Below are 16834 nucleotides of genomic sequence, written 5' to 3' on the forward strand. Positions count from 1 at the left end.
GCCAAGAGAAGGACAAAGAACAAATCACTCCATAGATAGTCCGGAAAACATTTTAACTTTGAAGATTTTTAATAGGTTTACATTGAGTCACATTGTCTAAATTAGGGATGTACTCATCATATACAGTGAGGAGCAGAAGTATTTGCACCTGTGTGATTTTGCAAGTTCACCCACTTAGAAAATAGGTGGAGGTCTGCAATTTCAATCATGGATGCATTTCCACTCATAGAGACGTAAACTAAAAAAAAAATCCAGAAATCACATTGTATAATTTTTGTAATACTGTAATGGCCCGAATATAAGACAGCCCTGATTATAAGACGACCCCCTCTTTTTCAAGACTCAAGTTTGAAAAAAAGACTTTTTGAACATCAAATGAATTTTCATACAGAAAATAATTGCAGTACATCTGAAACGAATGATTATAACAATATATTTGAGAGAAAAAGCATGCTATTTTGCCTCATTCAAATCTTAATATCTGAACATTTAAATATGTAAACTAAAATGCAATCGCATTCTTAAATGAATGGCTTTTGGTTTTTGAAATGTAAATAAACCAATCTATTTTGATAAAACAAAATTGAAATTACTGCATTAGCCATCAAAGTGAAGTCTAACTGTAACTGTAGTCCTGAAACAAATCTGAATAAGGAAAAACATTGCAATAAAATAATGCAAACTGGTTAAACTTGAGAGTAGCTGAGATCTATCATGACAGAACATCGCTTCAATGATATCTGCTGCCATCTAGCGTCGTAAATTGGTATAACGTCTAGACCGCATATATAAGACGACCTCCACTTTTTCTTTTCTGTCTTATATTCAGGCCAATACGGTAATTTATTTGTCATTCACTGGGGTTCACATGTATTTGGACCCCTGGAGTCAGCAATAATTATGACACTCGAAGAGTTTTCAGTCTACCTTAAAAAAAGAGTCCACCTTTAACCCATGAGTAACAACCCACACACCACCCATCTGAGCTCATTATTGTCACCTGTGCACCCCACAGTCAGTCATAATCCAACTGCTACCATGGGCAAGACCAAAGAGCTGTCCAAAGACACCAGAGACTGAATGGTAGACCTCTACAAGGCTGGACAGGGTTAGGGGGCAGTTGGCAAGCAGCTTGATGATATAAGATCCACCGTTGGAGCAATTATAAGAAATTGGAAGATACTAAACATGTCTGTAAATCTCTCTCAGACTGGGACTCCATGCAAGATCAACCTCGTAGGGTCTTAATGATCCTAAGAATGGTAAGGAATCAGCCAAGAACTACACAGGAGGAGCTGGTCAATGACCTGAAGGAGCTGGGACCACCATTTCCCTACTTACTGTTGGTAATACATTAAAGACTTCATGGTTTAAAATCATGCAAGGAATGAAAGGTTCCCCTGCTTAAACCAGCACATTTCCAGGCCCGTTTTAAGTGTGCCAATGACCATTTGAATTATCCAGAGGAGTCATGGGAGAAAGTCATGTGGTCATATGAGATAAAAATGGAACTTTTTGGTCTTAAGAAGAATGATGAGTACCCTCCCAAGAACACTGTCCCTACTGTGAGGCATGGGGATGGTAGCATCATCCTTTGGGGGTGTTTTTCTGCATATGGGATGAAACGACTGCACTGTTTTAAGGAGAGGCTGACTAGGGCCATGTATTGGGAGATTTTTGGAAATAACCTCCTTCCCTGAGTTAGAACATTGAAAATGGGTCGTGAGTGGGACATCCAACATGACAATGGCCCGAAGCAGACAGCCAGAATAACCAAGGATTGGCTTCGTAAAAAGCATATCAAGGTTCTGGAATCTCCAAATCTCAATCCAACAGAAAATCTTTGGATGGAGCTGAAACTTCATGTTTTTCAACGACAGCCACACAACCTGACAGACAGGGGTGAAAGTGGGCCAGAACGGTCAGGAACGCAGTTCCGGTATAAGATTCAGGGCCGGAACGCAGTTCCGGTATAAGATTAAGGGCCGGAATGCTGTTCTGTTACACGGTGCTTTGATTCTGAAAATATGATGGCAACTGTCAAAACGCTATGTAAAAAAAAAAAAAAAAAAAAATGCTAAGCTGCCAAACATGCATTTCATCTCCAAGAAGAAAGCAATCTATCAACATCAGATTTACATACACAAGTGTTAACAACAAGCATAATAAAGTGCTTGTGTAGCGTAATCCGTTTCCACCGATATTTATTATTTATTTTATTCCACGGATGGCATGGAGGTTTCCCCAGCTGCTGCAGTTATCTGAGTCTGACGATGATGAGTCATGTCAATGTACGAGTGCACGTAGCAAAGCAAAACGCCAGGACTCATTTATCCGTTCAATTGGCTGGCATACTGACATGTGATCGGCAGAGATAGTTAGCTCTGATTGGTTCAAATGTCCATGTTTTCTGGAACAGCAAAAAAAAAAGTTTGTTGAATTGATGCGACAAAAAAAGGGCAATGCAACAGAAAATGGATCAAATCTTTAAGAGCAGGGAACGAGTTGAGGAGGCTTATTTATCATATTTAGTTTTATTTGCTCTGATGGGGAGGTTCAGAATATCTTAGCTGTCAATGTGCACTTTGGATTTATATTTGTTCATGTATGTTAGGCTACTTATTCATTTCCTTATGATTTAAAAAAAAAAGTCAATGTTTGCGCGATCTTTAAAATATATTCTATTTCACTCTCCATAATATGTACTTATTTTACTGAATGTATGTTACTTATATCTTTATTATTAAAAAATATAACAAAATGTAAATGTTTACATTATCTTCAATTTTAATATACATCCTATGTTCTTAAATTGTAAAAATTGAGATTTGGCATTTAGTATGTGAGGAAATGAGGGAAAAAAAAAATAGGAGATGGAGGTTGGGGTTAAAGCTGTTTTTGTTAACTTTTATTTTGCAAATCATTGAAAAAATTTACAAATTTGCATGAAAATTAGTTTTTGTATGTGTTATAGAAATAACTGACCAAAACAGTTTTCTTTGCATTTCAGTAGTTTACCCCCCTCAAAAATAAATAAATAAATAAATAAATAAATAAAATTTCTGGCTCCGTCGCGACCTTCACCCATGCTGACAGATCTAAAGAAGACTTGTGTTGAGGAATGGGCCAAAATCCCTGTTTCCATATGTGAAAACCTGGTGAAGGACAACAGAAAGCATCTGACCTCTGTAATTGCAAACAAAGGCTTCTGCACTAAATATTAGCACTGACTTTCTCAGGGTTACAAATATTTGTGAACACCAGTAAATTACAAATAAACTATTGAAAAATCATGCAATTTGAGTTCTGGATTTTGTCTTCAGATTATGTCTCTATAAGAGGAAATGCATCTATGTTTGAAATTTCAGATCTCTACCTGTTTTCTAAGTGGGTAAATTTGCAAAATCACAAGGAGTGCAAATACTTCTGATCCTCACTGTAACTTGCACCCATGTCCGTGTCACCAGATTGAGAATTTATCAATAATGAATCCCGATACATTTGGCCATGTATTAAGGAGAGGGAAAAAAATGCAACATCAACAAATGTTTTTGACAAACTCTCACCTGATGGATTTTCTACACAGGATAATGACACAGGAATGATTTTTCAATAATAACAATCCGTTGAGGAATAATTGAAACAAAATAATTTAATTGCGTCTCCAAAAACAAACTTATTTCTATAATTGCAGGAATCTCACTAGGGCATTCTTTACACACAGCCACTTGTCCATTCCAAGGAGAAAGAACCTTGGATGCTCTCCTGCATTTTGATCATACAAAGAGAAAAGAGCAGGACTGTGACCCTTTGGGGCAAGGTTCAACTCACTTCTAGAAGCAATGCCAATTATAAAAATGTTTACAACAAAAAGGTTACCATATTGTCAACTGCTCAACGGCAAAACTCCATCTACTACAGATTATTCCTTCACCTCCCTTTTACTTAAGTGTTTAGTTATTCTTTGTGCTTCCTGGATACGCATGTTTGTGCGTCAGAGCAATCATTGTGCTGTAGCAGGCTGTCAGCCGTCACCAGGGTGGAGTCAAAGGGCCTGCGAGATTTGAAAACCCCTTTCCTGCCAAGCTCACTGTCTGCCAAGACAATGCAATGTTACTTCTCCCTCAGCAAGCCTCCATCCTTCTCTACCTTTGCTGGAAATCTCAGCAGACAGTGATGCTCCTCCTCCACTTCTGTCAGCGGATGTCCATTCTTTCCCTGGCTTTATCTGTCCCTGCCTTTATCGGCCGTCATCTCACCTACTCTATTCTCTCCACTGAGTAGAATCCACCCACCTTGCCCTCCTGTGGATCAACCCTACTGCCATCAATCAGCCTCTATTCTCCTCTAGAGGGAGATTGGGATCGGTATCCTCCTTTCTTTCTTTCTTTCTTTCTTTCTTCCTTCAGTGTCTACTCAACCCATGTTTCCTCCACCTTTGTCTCTTCTCTTTTGATATTCTGGCCCTTTCCTTATTTTTAAACATTTCTCTTTAATTTTACTCAGTTCATTTCTTTGTCCTTTTCATAGTAATATTAACTGCAAAGAACTTCAAACTGTGAGACCAACCAATGGACATGGGCAATACAGTTGTGAGCAACTATACAATTCTTTATAAGTGGGTTGAAAATGACCTGTTCACATTTTCTTGATATATCTTCATATTGAAAAAGTATTTCATATTCCAGGAATTCCTCAAAAATGTGTTTTTTATATCAATCCTTTTACATTTTAACTTAGTTTTTATACTTTGAAAAATGTTTTTGTATTATTACAGTGTCATCCAATGGGAAACTGATTTTTCTCTTTATCAACTGTTGTTGTCAGGAGTAGATTACCTGAGGACAACACAGATCATATCAGAAAAGACTTAAATTTTTTTTTTTTTTATAAGTCTTGATAATTCACACTATAGTGTGTCCAAAGCCCACGCAAAGTTTTTTTTGTGTAGTTAATCAGTTTTTTGTGATTTTCTCTAGTAGTTATTGCGTTTTCTGCAGTTTTTCAAGTTTTCTTTGCACTTATTTTTTTTCATATTTGTCGCAATTTTTTTGTGTGTAACATGGTTGGACACAGTCACTAAAGGTTATGTCATTGACTGCCATTGATGTTGCTAGATATCCAAACCATTCTGACTTGGTCTAGCAACATCAACAGCACTGAAAGATGAGTATTCACAGTAACTCCTCACAAGGCCTGCTCAATATATCGTTTTAAAACATCACCATCGCAATGTGCACATGCTGATAGTCACATCACAGAACATGCAAATTTTTTTGTTTTTTTTTTGTTTTTTGTTTTTAACATGTAAACTTGTTTTACTTCATAAAAGCAGCAAGTGTGAATATCCTGGAACCCATTTATATACAGCAAGCCTGGATGTCCTTGATCTTGCCGTTTTTAAAAAGATCGGAATCGGGTGAAAAGGATTGGATCTTTAATTTAAAAAATATATTCATATTTTTCTGCCTCATGCTCATACAGCGCTTCAGCATTTCACCCTCACTCCTGCTAAGCAGTACGACCAAACAGTTTTTCTTGATCACCAGTGCAGCTGCCGTTTGGTACTTAACGTTAACTATGATTGACAGGTTTGTAGCTTTGATCTGGCGAGAGAAGCCTTGGCAGCTCTAAGATCAAAGGCACAAATGTGTTAATCATCGTTAAACTTGCAGCCCAGTCTGAAGTGTGCTGTGCCAATTCATTCAATGTGGAAGTGAGAGGCTGTTCTCAGCAGCGAGAGGGAATTTGAGTGGACTCACTCAATGAAGCATTTCATGAAGACAAGCATTTTTCTACTTTATTCTTGTTTAAAAATAATTCACATTAGGAAGGCAGCTCAGTGGGACAGTGGTTAGCACATCCACCTCACAGTTCTGGGATTGTGGGAGCAATTCTGGCTCCGGCCTTCCTGTGCGGAGTTTGCATGTCCTTCCCATGACTGCGTGGGTTTTCCACGGGTTTCTGCCACACCCCAAAAAACATGCATGGTATGCTGATTGAACACTCCAAATTGTCCGAAGATATGTGTGTGTGAATGGTTGTGTGTTTATATGTGCCCTGCGACTGGCTGGCAAACCTGTTCAGGGTGTACTCCACCTTCTGCCTGGAGTTAGCTGTGATAAACTCCAGCACCCCCGCGACCCTCATGAGGATAAGCGTTTCAGAAGATGAATAAATGAAGGAATTATATGAATATTATGGAGAGTGATTAATATTATGGCGTGAAAGGTGATGCAATGAAATTTGTGGGTGCGTCTACATTTGGTGCACCTTAAGAAAAAAGTTAGGTGCAACCAATGCAAAAAGTAAGTGTGGAGCCTTGGCAATATACTGTATATCGCAATGTTAATTTTTTTCTAATATCATTCAGGCCTATCTCAAACACAGCTATTCAAGTTATCTGGTGAAAATTCTACTTATCACACGGTTTAAATGACTTTCACATCTGTTGTCAGTGGCAGGCAATGAGTTAAATGCTATGAATTTTTAAAAACATATAGCAGCATTTAAAAAAAAAAATCATAATTTAATTTATTAATAAAATATACTTTTATAAAACTATTGATTAATAAAAAGAAAAAAAATCTAATCATAAATGAGAACTGGCGAATACATATGTAGAAATGACATTCTGAAAGCCACAGATGTATACCAAGTAGTCACTGCCCAGACTGCAGTGACACTGTAGCATCAATGTGATTTTGTGCAGCTCTGCCAAAACCCCGCAAATGCTGATTAATTTTAGACATGTAATATTAATTTCTTTTAAACTTTTCTTCTCCAAGGATTGCACCTTTCAGATTAAAATCCTTTTTCCCACAAAGCATTGCACAAATACACTCCACCTCCATAGAAAGATTTCAGTGATGTTCCCGTCTATCTAAATGACAGCTAAATGGGTTTTTAATTAAAGGGGAATAAGTCTAATTAAACTTTAATTTAATGCAAATATTACTTTGTAATTACTGTCAGTGAATCAACGATGGAGACGAGGCAGGCGATCCACATGCAATTAATTATCCGTAGTAGACTTTGACTTACAACAGATACGTATTAAATACCACAAAGATCATCGAGAGGCAGGGGTATTAACAAGTTTAGGTGTATTTAATGTCAATCACAGTTCTCTATTATGAAGTGGTAGAATATTAACTTTCCTCCCTATTAGCTCACTTACAGCTGAAAAGAGGGACCTGAATATGTATCCTGATTTAAAAACAGCAATGTGGTTTACAGCGGTTATAATGGCCATAGGCAGAACGTCACGTTATTAAGATTGCACAGGGTACTTACGTGTGCAAGCCATTGTTGGAGGATCTTTTCCAGCTCTGAAATAGCCCACTTCACAACGGCAGACTGCTGCACCTTCTCCATAGCTGAAACTATTTGGGGGGCACTTTGTACACTTGATGTTTCCAGCAAAAGCCTTGTAGAAGCCTGGCTGGCATGCTGCAGAGGACAAAAAAAGGACAACGTACAAAAAATAGTGAGTGAGGTATGAAAATATACAAGTCAGTCTTAATACAAAAGTTAGTGAACCAACTTTTGGGTTTTTATCACTGAATGGTGTAAAACACAAACAAACAAACAAACAAACAAACAAACAAACAAACAAACAAACAAGATAAGTAAACATTATTGTAAAATATGATTATTTCTTTATATTTTACTGTCTATATGAACAGTGAAATATAATAATTAAACTAGCAATACTTCCAAAGTAGTTGACTTTGTAAATACTTTATACATGTAAAACAATTCACCCAAAAAACTTTGCTGGGGTTATTGGAGTCATTGTTTATTTGTTGAATTTGACTATTTGGCGAAAAAAAAAAAAAAAAACGAGCGTCAAAATTAGTGGACTTCACGTTTTTGATTAATGTAGGCCGCACTTAAATGTTAATGTCATGTCAATTATAATAGATGTTACGTCTCAATTATAGTCATCATGAATAAAATTATACAGGGTTTCCCCTACAGATTGTGGCGCAGTGCCACACACACACAAAAAAAAGCTGCCATGCCTTACAAATGTTTTCTTTTTTAGATACATTCTAATTTATGATTTGTATAATTTCAACACTACGTCTAAATCAGTGGTTCTTAACCTTGCTAAAAGTACCTAACCCCACAAGTTTCACATGTGGATTCACCAAACCCTTTGGAATTAGATAATAAAGCATTTTTTTTTTCAAATTCATAACCAATATGTCTAACCTAGCAAGCAAATAATTAGTAAATTTCGATTCAAAATTTGTCTCATTTTGACAGCATGTTTTATAAACCGGAAAACATTTGAGACCACGCTGCCAATTGGTCTGCTGTATTCCCTCATAACAAGTGCGAGTCAACCTTCCACTGAGCAAACTAGCTCTTCCTCTAATCAGATCAAGGACTTGAAGTTAAAATAAATGGATTAAGCCTGTAAATTGGGAGCAAACCAGTCCAAAACCTGATCTCAAAAGCCACATCGCTTGGATTTAATCAGCGTAAGAAAATAGGGCTCTGCGTTTCTTTACCTTCGCCGAACCCCTTAGACTTACTCACCGAACCCCTGGGTTCAATCGAACCCAGGTTAAGAACCACTGCTTTAAATGAATATCTATAGCTCATTGTTTACACATTATTTGCCAGAAGTCGTCTGAAATAGCACGTCAAATACAAATTGCTCCTTTCCACACTTTATTTTGAAAAGCACATCGGTTCTCCTGTTGCAAGCGTGGGTCTGACTATGTTGGTGCGGAGTGGGGAGGAAAATCTACTGAAAGGTATTTTAAGTTAATAAATATAATTCTGGTTTAAACCTCTGAAAACGACCTTAATATTGACATGACATTTAGGTTCTTTTTGGCGTGTGTTTTGCCCAAATCGTCACGTCCGAGCATAGCATTTGTTCGTTGCTGATGTCACTGCTAGTAATTTCAGGTGAGTATTTTGAAGTATTTAGAAAAGATTTAAGTTGTCAATGGACCGGGGTCCGTTAACAGAGGTAAATCAAAGGTACATGTACGTAAAGTGCGTAGCGGTTTACAGCTACATTACCTCTACGTAATAATGCTTTTTTTCCCCTCGTAGCAAATTTAATCTCATAGTCATTTTATTTATTTATTTTTTATTTGGCCCCAATACTCCATCGTAACTGTAGACAGTCATATTTCGAAATATTTCATCAGCCTGGCTAATAAAAATTTTCAAATAGATCTTTGTTATGTTTCTTGGAAAAAAAAAAAATGTTAAAAAAAAAATTCTCATTCATTATGATATGAAGCAATTTCACCGCAGCACAACATGTGGGGCTGTCAGACTTCGATGCAGCCCACCACCACCACAGCTTCAGAAAATCCTGGGGGAAACCCTGATTATACATTAATAAATGTTAAAATAATAATATTAAAATGAATACAAACAAACAAACAAACAAACAAAAAAATATACATATATATATGTATATATCTATGTATCTATATATCTATATATATATGTATATATATATATGTATATAATAGAACTCTAAAATTCTTCTATAGTATTTACAGTAAAATGAGCACCCAATAAAGGGATCCACCTATAAACACAAACTACAAACTACAGAATCATCTCTCCAGATTAAATTAACTAATTCACTGCTTCTGACAGTAATATACATATTTTCCATTTTAACTGGGAATGGTTTGCATTGAGTGATCATGTTTCACTGCCATTGACGGCGCTAGACATCCAATCCATTTTGAGTGAGATGGCTGGCAGCAAATGGTTTAGATATCTAGCACCGCCAATGGCACCCGACGAGTTAATACCTTATTTTAAATATCAGACTGGCCATGCCTTTCAAAAGGCAGTTAATTACCAGTACATAAATGCACACACAAACGCAAGATTGCTTCACAATGAATAGTGTCATGTCTTATGGCATGCCAAGGCTGCTGACATCATTAACCTCGTATACCACTGTGTCCTTGAGTCACAATCTGTCTGTCAACCCCGACCTGCCTATACTAGATCCTTTTGACTCTGTCAGCCTAATGGGGCCTCTGGTCGACCTTTCATGAACTGAGGCGATGTTTCTTTTAAACCCTTGTAACAACATTCTGCCTCAATTTGTCTGGTCAGACTCTACTCCATGGCCACACTGCTGCAACACTATGGCTGACAATGCATCAACTGAGCGCTCTCACACACGAGCACACACAGACTGTCTTAAGAAGACAGCAGTACAGTAATTGCACAGTGAACTCAAACAGATTGTTAAATGGGCTGTTCATTGATTTAAAATGGACAAATTAGGAAAATAAAGTCATGACTGTCTTGTGTTGAAACAAAACAACAACAAAAAAGGTGAAGTTCCATTCAAAAATGGAAGTTACGTATTCAATAGTATAAAACCACCTGAAAACGATGAATTAAAAAAGCATCCGTGAATAAATTTAATAGTCAAATCTAGGGATGTCCCCGATCCAATCTTGCGACTGGAAATCCTGCCATTTTTCAGAGAACTGGAATCGGGTGCAAAAAAACTTGCTGGCTAGAGTCTCCAGTGTTACGAGCCAGTTGACATTTTACAGTACCTTACTGCCACCTTGCGGCCATAATAATTCATTGCATCCATCTTGTGATGCACAGGCTTATTCAGTAGCACAGTCCACAGCTTGTTGGTGCCACTGACACTGTTGAGTGCTTTGTTACCTTTCTGTCTATGAAATTATATGTCTTTAAGTATTTTACATCTATGCCAAATTGTTGATATGCAGTATGTGTGTGTTTATGAGGAAAAGCTAAATGAACTAAATTTGTAAATAAGTCCTGCTTTATGGAAGCTAACCTATACTTAGCGCTTGGAACTCAAGTGAAGTGTGGTGTCTATATGGTATTTGTATACCCGCATGTATTCTCGAGTTATTTTGAATGCATGCATTATTGTTTTTCACAGTTTAAAAAAAAAAAAAAAAAAAAAAAATCATGCCTCATGTTTTATTGGAGGACATTCAATATTAGCTGGCTGTTGGGCAGTGCACAAGGAAACTCAGTTTTGGATAGTACAAGTGTATTTTCTTTTTTAATTTTTAAGAGCTAATAAGTAACAAAAATAATCCAGAAATACAATGGCCTTGCAAAAAGAAATACAAACTACACAGTATATGTTTTATACTCCGCAACACACCCCAAAAAAGATGAAAAGGAAGTACTCTAAACATTGCAGTACTTTAACATGTGAGGAACTTTTGTTCAAATTAAAACAAACAAAAAAAAATCTGTAGCAGATCGGGACTCAACATCAGGTAAATTGGACTCGGGTGCAAAAATATGTGATCGGCACATCCCTAGTGAAATCATGGCAGATGTCGTATGTCTATATTTTAGATGATTGTTTTAAAGAGGTGACAGGAGAGAGGTTTCGTTTTCTTCTCTAGCAAGGAGAATAACGGAAAGAGAGGGTGAACACAGTATGAGGTGAACAGAAAAATATCCAGAATAGAAGAGTTTGGTCAAGAGAGCTGACATGATTTAGTATAACTACAATGCTGCCACAGGAATACCAAGAACATTTAATCAGAACAGAATAATTTGATTCTGAGTAATTTAAGACTAGCTGCCCCACACATTAAAAAAAAACAATTGGTATCATTAACAATAACAGGTTTGCTCCCAATACTTTATAAGCCTGTTGGCCTGTCAGTCTTGTGGTCTGGTTTAAATTGATTTTAACTACCCTAATTTTTGGACTATAAGCCGCTACTTTTTCCTTCATTTTGAATCCTGTAGCTTATAGTCCAGTGCGGCTTATTTGTTAATTTATTTGGGTTAATAGGTAACACTTTCTTTGACAGCGGATGAGCATTAATGACATTATGAATTATATCATTAAATCCATTCATGTCCAGCTCAGATCTTTACATCCATTCAAAAGTGAGATAATTTGCCGGATGACACAAAAAGACATTTGTCATAAGCATTCATTAATGCTCATGGCAGTGTCATGTCATAATTATGATGGTCTTATGGCAGTCTTATGGTGCCACTGTCAAATAAAGTGTTACCAAATGCCATAACTAGCAATTAATGAAACAACTGGAATAGTAACTGAAGAAATAATTAGCACAGAACATGAATTTTCATACTTATTTACATCTATAGCACTGCCATGCATGTTAGGAGGCATGTTGGACGACAACAGTGTTGACAGGAGGTGGCAGCAGAGGTTGACTGTCTCCCCCAAGGGAACAGTGATGGCCAAATGAAGCTTCTTGAAGCAATGATGGTTCATTTGGTGGTTCATTTGAATTTACGACAATGATAGGATGCCGCTGTCAAGTTACCGGTCAATATCTTTTGGTGCAAATAACCTATAATACAGTCAGGACAGCTTCGACTAGTAGTCCAGTGCGGCTTATCTATGAACGAATGCCATTTTCATGTCAAATTTGGTGGGTGGCGGTTTATAATCAGGTGCGCCTTATAGTCCGAAAATTGTGGTAAGTCACTGCCACTGACGGCAACATACATCTAATCCAGTTCAAATGGATTGGATTGCTACTAGTGATAATCTAATTGAAATTACATACATATATACATACATAAATCCCAAACATAGAACATGTTATTGTATGTCCGCGACCTGACTGTCAGATGTGATGCTGACCAAAAAAAAAAAAAAAATCTAACTCAAGGGAGCTTTTTGATTGACAAATGAATTAGCTATGATAACTTGTAGAGGGCAGCTCTTCTGTGCACCTTTGAGGCAAGAACATCTGAGCTGGGCACAAGGAAATAGTTTTCTGACTCACTGGCCTTTGGGGCACCGGTCAACCGTTGGCACTCAGCCCAAGGTTAATGGGATCTGGAAGTCATCCAGTATATATTCACAGCCCGAAGTTGCATATTTGTAAGGCATTCCACTTGGTGTTAAGTAATAGCACAGTAGCATGACGATATCATGCATATACACTCACCGGTCACTTTATTAGGTACACCTGTCCAACTGCTCGTTAACACTTAATTTCTAATCAGCCAATCACATGGCGACAACTCAGTGCATTTAGGCATGTAGACATGGTTTAAGACAATCTCCCGCAGTTCAAACGAGCATCAGTATGGGGAAGAAAGGTGATTTGAGTGACTTTGAACGTGGCATGGCTGTTGGTGCCAGATGGGCTGGTCTGAGTATTTCAGAAACTGCTGATCTACTGGGATTTTCACGCACAACCATCTCTGGGGTTTACAGAGAATGGTCCGAAAAAGAAAAAATATCCAGTGAGCGGCAGGTCTGTGGGCGAAAATGCCTTGTTGATGACAGAGGTCAGAGGCGAATGGCCAGACTGGTTCGAGCTGATAGAAAGGCAAGAGTGACTCAAATAACCACCCGTTACAACCAAGGTAGGCAGAAGACCATCTCTGAACGCACAGTACGTCGAACTTTGAGGCAGATGGGCTACAGCAGCTGAAGACCACGCCGGGTGCCACTCCTTTCAGCTAACAACAGGAAACTGAGGCTACAATTTGCACAAGCTCATCAAAATTGGACAATAGAAGATTGGAAAAACGTTGCCTGGTCTGATGTGTCTCGATTTCTGCTGCGACATTCCGATGGTAGGGTCAGAATTTGGCGTCAACAACATGAAAGCATGGATCCATCCTGCCTTGTATCAACAGTTCAGGCTGGTGGTGGTGGTGTAATAGTGTGGGGAATATTTTCTTGGCACTCTTTGGGCCCCTTGGTACCAGTTAAGCATCGTTGGAACGCCACAGCCTACCTGAGTATTGTTGCTGACCATGTCCATCCCTTTATGACCACAATGTACCCAACTTCTGATGGCTACTTTCAGCAGGATAATGCGCCATGTCATAAAGCTGTAATCATCTCAGACAGGTTTCTTGAACATGACAATGAGTTCACTGTACTCAAATGGCCTCCACAGTCACCAGATCTCAATCCAATAGAGCATCTTTGGGATGTGGTGGAACGGGAGATTCGCATCATGGATGTGCAGCCGACAAATCTGCACCAACTGTGTGATGCTATTATGTCAATATGGAGCAAACTCTCTGAGGAATGCTTCCAGCACCTTGTTGAATCTATGCCACGAAGAATTGAGACAGTTCTGATGGCAAAAGGGCGTCCAACCCGTTACTCGCATGGTGTACCTAATAAAGTGGCCAGTGAGTGTACGTACATGCTTTAAAATTTTACCTAGCATTTTAACACATATTTTAGTATCTTATGACAGAACAAGGGATTCCCCCACAAATCTCCAAAAGCCTGCTGATAGAGAACTCATTGTTAGGCCACCATTTTATTTTATTTATCATTTATTTATTTTGGGGGTGGGAGCAGTAAATAATTTCATCCATTTATGAATATGCTTAAATGTAGAGTCTTGCAAAAAGGCACAGTCTTGAAATGATTTTAACAAACAGGAAAATACAATGCAATTCAAAGCAATGGCATGTGGACTGGGACTGGTTTGTTCGCCTATCGTAATCACAAAAACGGACAACCAGACACCATTAAACTGTGTATGCAATTTATATTTTCTATCATAGCACCGGTTTAACCTGGCGAGGGGACAAATAAGAGCACTGTTAATATTTTGTTTTCCGAGTAACAGATTAAAATCAAAGAAATTATCCAAATCAATGGGCAACCAAAAAACAAAAAAAAAAATTATCATACCACTGTTTAGTTATTTTGAGAGTTAAACATTTGAAACCCAGGACAGTTTACCGATTTACATTCAACTTTTATGACAAAATATTTTTCTTGCTTTGACAATGAATGCGCTATCTTGTCAGAAATGGGAAAAAAAGCATTCGTCTCACTTTGTTAAACTGATTATTTTATTGTTTCTACAAGGTCAACATGCATTTCATACAATATCAGTTACATTAACCGCTTGCCATCATTTGCAATCAAGTCCTATGACATAACTGGTAAAATGCATGCATAATATGCAGTTTTGTTGTTAGCATGATCAGTCTTTGCAGCCGATGGGTGGTGAATTCTTCTCTCGGTGATCAGCGAAGAAGAACAATTCCAAGAGGAGCACAATTCTGCAGCATTTACTTGCAGAACCACATCAACAAATGTTGCAGAATAGTTCAGCTCTTGAAATCAAAAGCAGTGTGGTGAGGAGGCAATGCAAAATGATAAAAGATCGCTACAGAGATAGCAGCACACAAGCGGGTAAGTACACATAAAAAAAGCATCCAATCCTTTTTTTTTGGCGTTCGTTGTTACTTTTATAACATATGACAACTGCTGTATTCATTGTAATCAATATTGCATAACATTTCTTATACACTTAGGTCAGTGGTTTTTTAATTATTTAGCAGAAATCTAATTAATCGGCTGCCATTGACAGCGATAGACCTCAAATCCATCTTGACCACAAGAGGGTGGGTGCCGAATCATCACTGCATCTAGTATCGTTCCTTGCCTACATGGTGCCCTAGGTGACAAGACGCTTTGGCGCCCCCCAATCAATCGCAATCGCAAAAAAGCAACAACGGTTGACCCACAAAATACAGTGCATGAAGTATACTTGGCACAACCCAACAACTAAAACACAGTATTTGAAGGATGTTACTAATTTACGAATGCTATCAAACCAGTTGACAGTGGACAACAATAAATATGTGTGAGACAATATTAATTTAACATCACAAACTTTAATAAGATATTGTAGAAATAATAAAGAAAGTGTGGAAGATTCTACTTGTGACTAGTTTCTCAGATGTGATGACCACTACACGGGCTCCGGTTAGAGAGCACACAAGATGAAATCAAATACTTTTTTGGGCTCGTGTAATAGTGCGCATACATGTACACACATTTAGTATCTGGTGAATAACATAAAACATACTTTTCAATAAAAAAACAAAAAAAACAAAAAAAAACTATTTTATTTAAAAAAAGATACACGCATGTATTCATGTACAAATGATTGTTTTCTTTTATAAACCAGTATATCTCATTTATATCATATTTATAACATTTCCAGTGCTTAAAATCCGTGTATAAATATACCTCTACATATAAATTTTGTTCTTGTTTTAAAGTTAAAATTTAGGGCGAAAAAAGGGAAAAACTTCTTATATGTATCTCTTCCTAGCGCTGTTAAATCTGAATAAATACATTGAACACCCCCCCTCCAAAAAAAAAAAAAAAAAAAAAAAATGTAAGTAAGCTCCGCCTCTACTTAGTGGACTTTCGGTTTTCACGGGGGTCCACATTGACCGTGAAAAATGAGGGATTGCAGTAGCCAACGTTCACGGAACTCTTAATGTGTTTAGCTTATTAAACCACACAATTTTAAATATAAACCAACTATAGTAAACATTTTCATGATATCTCCCTTCAAACCACTACATTCACTGTTCGGATTAATTATTTTGATATAATGCTAACAGTCGAAGCCCATAAAAAACACAAGCTACAACTACGAAATTCCGAGTGTGAACGATGACAAAAAACTACAAAAAACAAAAACAAAAACTTAAAGACAACTGTTCCTCCACCTAACATTGTGAAGAATGTTCATGATCTATGTGCAGAGCCTCTAATTCACTTTACAAAGCATACTTAAGCAAGGAGCAGAATATGAACTGGGAAAAGCAAAACAGCAAATAAAAGCATGAGCAGATTCTTTGCACATGAAAAGTCAAAGTCAACCCTTTGTGAGTGACACTAAACTGATTCCAATCCCCGTTCTCACTTCCTTCTCCTTTTTGGGTTGCTTGCAGACAGTACCTGCGGTCTGCAGTGGGCGTCATTGCACTGCTACAGGCACCAATCATAATAGTAGACAATCACTCCCAACAATAACAATACATGTAA

The 16834-nt window shown here is 37.6% G+C and overlaps 1 protein-coding gene across 1 annotated transcript in view; it reads right to left on the reverse strand.

Annotated features, from left to right (window-relative positions):
• Positions 1-16834, reverse strand: part of LOC130927075 (ephrin type-A receptor 6-like) — a 255001-nt gene that overhangs the window by 106609 nt on the left and 131558 nt on the right. Inside the window, exon 4 of the mRNA XM_057852597.1 lies at positions 7297-7452. Coding sequence (XP_057708580.1) covers positions 7297-7452 — 156 coding nt within the window. The remainder of the gene's footprint in view (positions 1-7296; positions 7453-16834) is intronic.

The sequence above is a fragment of the Corythoichthys intestinalis genome, chromosome 12 (genome assembly GCF_030265065.1).
Source record: "Corythoichthys intestinalis isolate RoL2023-P3 chromosome 12, ASM3026506v1, whole genome shotgun sequence".
NCBI lineage: Eukaryota > Metazoa > Chordata > Actinopteri > Syngnathiformes > Syngnathidae > Corythoichthys > Corythoichthys intestinalis.